Here is a 5,531-nt window from a genome sequence, read left to right as displayed (position 1 = left end):
GCTTAGGCAGCTTGGGATCTTGTACCCATTTAAATGCAGTTCACCTCTCATCGTCACTAATTATCATAGAATATCAGGGTTGGAAGGGACCTCAGGAGGTCATCTAGTCCAACACCCTGCTCAAAGCAGGACCGATTCCCAGCCAGGACTTTGTCAAGCCTGACCTTAAAAACCTCTAAGGAAGGAGTTCCATCACCTCGCTAGGTAACCCATTCCAGTGCTTCACCACTCTCCTAGTGAAAAAGTTTTTCCTAATATCCAACCTAAATCTCCCTCACTGCAACTTGAAACCATTACTCCTTGTTCTGTCATCTGCTACCACTGAGAACAGTCTAGATCCAACCTCTTTGGAACCCCCTTTCAGGTAGTTGAAAGCAGCTATCAAATCCCTCCTCATTCTTCTCTTCTGCAGACTAAACAATCCCAGTTCCCTCAGCCTCTCCTCATAAGTCATGTGCTCCAGACACCTAATCATTTTTGTTGCCCTCCACTGGACTCTTTCCAATTTTTACACATCCTTCTTGTAGTGTGGGGCCCAAAACTGGACACAGTACTCCAGATGAGGCCTCACCAATGTTGAATAGAAGGGAATGATCACGTCCCTCGATCTGCTGGCAATGCCCCTACTTATACAGTCCAAAATGCCATTAGCCTTCTTGGCAACAAGGGCACACTGTTGACTCATATCCAGTTTCTCGTCCACTGTAACCCCTAGGTCCTTTTCTGCAGAACTGCTTCCTAGCCATTCGGTTCCTAGTCTGTAACAGTGAATGGGATTATTCCATCCTAAATGCAGGACTCTGCACTTTTTCTTGTTGAACCTCATCAGGTTTCTTTTGGCCCAATCCTCTAATTTGTCTAGGTCCCTCTGTATCCTACCCCTACCCTCCACTGTATCTACGACTCCTTCCAGTTTAGTGTCATCTGCAAACTTGCTGAGAGTGCAGTCCATGCCATACTCCAGATCATTAATGAAGATATTGAACAAAACCGGCCCCAGGACTGATCCTTGGGGCACTCCGCCTGAAACCGGCTGCCAACTAGACATGGAGCCATTGATCACTACCTGTAGAGCCCGATGATCTAGCCAGTTTTCTATCCACCTTACAGTCCATTCATCCAGCCCATACTTCTTTAACTTGCTGGCAAGAATACTGTGGGAGACCGTATTAAAAGCTTTGCTAAAGTCAAGGAATAACACATCCACTGCTTTCCCCTCATCCACAAACCCAGTTATCTCTGCATTGAAGACAATTAGGTTAGTCAGGCATGACTTGCCCTTGGTGAATCCATGCTGACTGTTCTTGATCACTTTCCTCTCCTCTAAGTGCTTCAGAATTGATTCCTTGAGGACCTGACCCAATGATTTTTCTAGGGATTGAGGTGAGGCTGATTGGCCTATAGTTCCCTGGATCCTCCTTCTTCCTCTTTTAAAGATGGGCACTACATTAGCCTTTTTCCAGTCATCTGGGACCTACCCTGTTTGCCACGAGTTTTCAAAGATAATGGCCAATGGCTCTGCAATCACATCCGCCAACTCCTTTAGCACCCTTGGATGCAGTGCATCCAGCCCCATGGACTTGCGCTCGTCCAGTTTTTCTAAATAGTCCCGAACCACTTCTTTCTCCACGGAGGGCTGGTCATTTTCTCCCCTTACTGTGCTGCCTAGTGCAGCAGTCTAGGAGCTGATCTTGTTTGTGAAGACAGAGGCAAAAAAATCATGGAGTACATTAGCTTTTTCCACATCCTTTGTCACTAGGTTGCCTCCCTCATTCAGTAAGGGGCCCACACTTTCCTTGACTTTCTTCTTGTTGCTAACATACCTGAAGAAACACTTCTTGTTACTCTTAATATCTCTGGCTAGCTGCAATTCCAAGTGTTATTTGTCCTTCCTGATTTCACTCCTGCATGCCTGAGCAATATTTTTATACTTCTCCCTGGTCATTTGTCCAATCTTCCACTTCTTGTAAGCTTCTTTTTTGTGTTTAAGATCAGCAAGGATTTCACTGTTAAGCCAAGCTGGTCACCTGCCATATTTACTATTCTTTCTACACATCGGGATTTTTTTTCCTGCAACCAATTATGATAGCACCTAAAGGCCTCAACTACAATGGGGCCCCCTTGTCAAGGCACTGCACGTACACCTGAGACATCACTGCCCCAAATAATTTACCATTTAAATACCCAAGAGAGGCAAACTGAATATTATTACCCTTTCATGCAAGTAGAGAACTGAGACATTAAGTGATTTGCCTGAAATAACCAAGGAAACCAGTGGCAGAGAGTCTCCTGAGTCTTACTCCAATATCTTAAACATAGCAGCATCTTTTTCCTTAGTTCATCTTACCTGTGAAATTATCCCATTGTCTTCATGCTCTCCCATCTGCCCTCTTTCCTCCCAGATTGTCTCTTTCCTTATTCCACACAGCCTTTCCTTTCTTGTCACACAACCTAGGAATGGAAGGAGATTAAGAGGACTTTCTTGCCCTATCATCTTTGGAATTTTTCCTCACCACTACTGCTACCAGCCACTGCACATATGTCATGGTTGTCACAATTTTTCTTCCCCTTAAGATTCTTTCCAGTATCATGTTTGTTCAGTTGACTGTTTATTTGCTAGCTTCTGCTTGGCAGGCTTGCTTTGTGCATAAATGTCAGGGATAATTCTGAAGCCTCAAGATGGCTGCCACTTGGCTAACTGCCATGTTGATCTTTAGGATTTAATTTTCCTTCCACAAAATGGTATTTATTTTGTTTTATTTAAAAAGCCTCTGTCCATTGCTCTAGATGAACATACAAAATGTATTAGCCAAATGTAAAAACATGACACCATCTGAACTAATGTCCATAATGAAAACTCCATCCTAACCCATCCAGCTAAACACTCTTCCTCCTCCCACATCTCCTGGTTACCTTCCCCAAAGCATGGGAAAATAGATAGGCTTTGCAATGAACAAATATAGGGACTGGCAGATAACAGGGAAGTGAATTCCAGAATCAAGTATCATGCTTAACCCAGCCTCAGCCAGATTAGCACAAACTAAATTTTCTGTTCACTTGTATGAGATAGGAAAGTGCTCTGCTGGGTTTTTAATGGAGACAGATAATTACTACAACACCCAGTCGAGGCAATGGAAAGTCTGCTATTGAAGTGGCAGTGGGACTAGGCCCTATGTGTGCTATGAGTGCATCCAAGGGAAATCTATTAATTGCTGTTATAAAACCCATGTTATGCTGGCTAGAGAGCTTTCTATTTCCATGATATAGAAAGTGCACGTTGAAGTATAACACAGTCACACTGACTTGGGCAAAAAAGTATGTGTTACTTTAGCCCATTAGTCTGCAGAACCATCATACTGTGGACCTGCAGTCTAATCTCATCACCGGCCTCTCTCTATAAATAAGACCTTGTTTACATGGGCAACTTTTTTTTCTCTAGTATAAACTGCTTTGTGTCCACACAAAAATGGTCTTGGAGCCGTGAAGCAGCCTCCCTCTCCTCTCTTCATTTCTGAACTACTGGCTCCTTTGCTTGGATGATCCTGTGAATTACAGATCAGCAAGCTGTACTTCAGCACCAAGAAAATTGGTTGAAACAGGATTATAAAATACCTAAGTGGTGATGGTATGATAGAGACAAATGGGCATGGCTGCTGTGGTTAAATCAGACCTCTCCAATCTATTAGAATTCTTTGTGTGTGAGCTGAACAGTAGCTAAAGGAGAACTGAATTATATAATTTATTTGGATTTCTAAAATAAAAATTTACAAAGAAATATAATTTTTAATGGAGAGCTGAACTCATGCATCAAGGTACTGAAATAGAGTCAATTAAGATGATATGGAGAGCTCAGCAGAGCTGTACAGCTTCTCAAAATGGCAACAGTCCATCATTTTTCCAGATAAGATATGGAGACAAGATCTGTATTAACATGTCAAGGTCATGGTCACTAATCAATAGTGGAAGGCTGTCAGCAATAAAATCATTGTTGAAAACATAGGTGAATAATAATACCAAAGCTGCTGCAAGTCCCAACCAAACCGCTAATGTGAGCAAGAACTTTAAGAGATTCCAAATGTAACAGAGGAAATTGTGTTTCTTAGGCTTGTTAAGCGAGTTCTTCACAAACTTGACTTCAGCAACCTGCCTCAATAATGAACCAGCCTGAAACTTGTCCTCGTTCTCCACCCTCACTAATGCTGTTTCCTGGGTTGGCATTACCAGCTGCCCTTCCAGTTGCGTGATGTCATTTTTCTGAAACTCCCCAATTTTGTCAAGCTCTTCCAGTGTCTCCCTTAATTGGTTCGCTTCTAGCTTTTCCTGTTCATACAGCTGCTCTTCACTTTCTAGACCGGTCTTTAGGTGTTTCAGATACTTCTTGTTTTCATATATTATGTTTCTCACGTCATATATGTCTTTTTCCTGATACATATTGTGATATGCAGAAATCTGGCAAGCCATTTCCATGATTTCCGTATTAAGTTGTTCATTTATTTTCTCCAAGTGTTTGTTTTGGAATTCTAATTTATCAATCTTGTCTTCTCTTCCTTCCATCATCTCCCTGGCATTGTCCACTTCTCTTTGTAAGTCTCCCACTAATGTCTTAAAGCAGTCTGCTCTGGCTTGCAACCTCTTGTTCAGGTCTTTTATCTCTTTGTTTTCTTTCATTAGTTTCTGGTTTTCAGCATCAAGCTCTACAACTGTTTCTCTGAGATCCCATATTTGATTTTGTAAATTTTTGTTTGTAATAGACAAGTTGTGAATCAAGGAATTCTCCATTTGCTTGGTTTGATGGTGAGTGATAAAGGGAGGCTGTAGTCTCTGACAGGAATGAAGCCTGGCATACCTTGAGAACTTTCATCCCGTTAGAGCATGACATACCTCTGATGTCACAATCCCGCGATTCAACAACAAGCTGCTAATGTTGTACACTTAAAGCTCTGAAGCAGCCTTCAACAAAGTCTCTAGAAGAAGACTGTTAAGGAAACTAAGTAGCTCGGTGATGAGCAGTAAAGTCCTATTATTGATTAGAAGCTGGCTAGGAGTTAGTAAACAAAGAGCGGGAAGAAATGGTCAATTTCCAACATAACTAAAGATTAACAGAAGTCTGACCCAAGGCTTCATACTAGGACTGCTGTTGCTTAATATATTTGTTAATGATCTGGAAAATGGTAGGAACAATGAAGTAGCAACATTTTCAGATAGCACAAAATTATGTAGGTTAGTGAAGGCTGAGAAATGTCAAAGGTACGTAACAACACTAGGCAGCACAATTGAGCAGCACAATTGAGCAACACAATGGCAAATGAAATTCACTTTGACAAATGAAAGGAAATGCACATTGAAAAGAATAATGTGAGCTACTCATATGCATTGCCGAGCTCTATGATAACTGTAACCACTTAGGAAACAGATCTGGACCTGACTGCAGACAGCTCAATGAAAAACTCTGCTCAGTGTGCAATGGCGGTTAAAGAATGCGGGGGAAAGTTAGGATGCATAAAGAATGGGATAGAAAATAGTAAGACTGA

The 5,531-nt window shown here is 41.8% G+C and overlaps 1 protein-coding gene across 1 annotated transcript; it reads right to left on the bottom strand.

Annotated features, from left to right (window-relative positions):
- Positions 1-3,870: 3,870 nt before the first annotated feature.
- On the bottom strand, positions 3,871-4,779 carry LOC115651179 (transmembrane and coiled-coil domain-containing protein 5B-like). The gene has a single exon (XM_030562137.1). It carries the CDS (start codon positions 4,777-4,779, stop codon positions 3,871-3,873), a length of 909 nt encoding a protein of 302 aa, XP_030417997.1.
- Between the last annotated feature and the right edge of the window lie 752 nt (positions 4,780-5,531).

This window comes from Gopherus evgoodei, chromosome 4, assembly GCF_007399415.2.
Source record: "Gopherus evgoodei ecotype Sinaloan lineage chromosome 4, rGopEvg1_v1.p, whole genome shotgun sequence".
Taxonomy (NCBI): Eukaryota; Metazoa; Chordata; order Testudines; family Testudinidae; genus Gopherus; species Gopherus evgoodei.
Note: the sequence above shows the minus strand (reverse complement) of the source record. Positions and strands in the feature narration are given on the sequence as shown.

Excerpts from the sequence above, each read along its gene's own strand:
- LOC115651179 (XM_030562137.1), bottom strand. The coding sequence starts at position 4,779 with ATGGAGAATTCCTTGATTCACAACTTGTCTATTACAAACAAAAATTTA.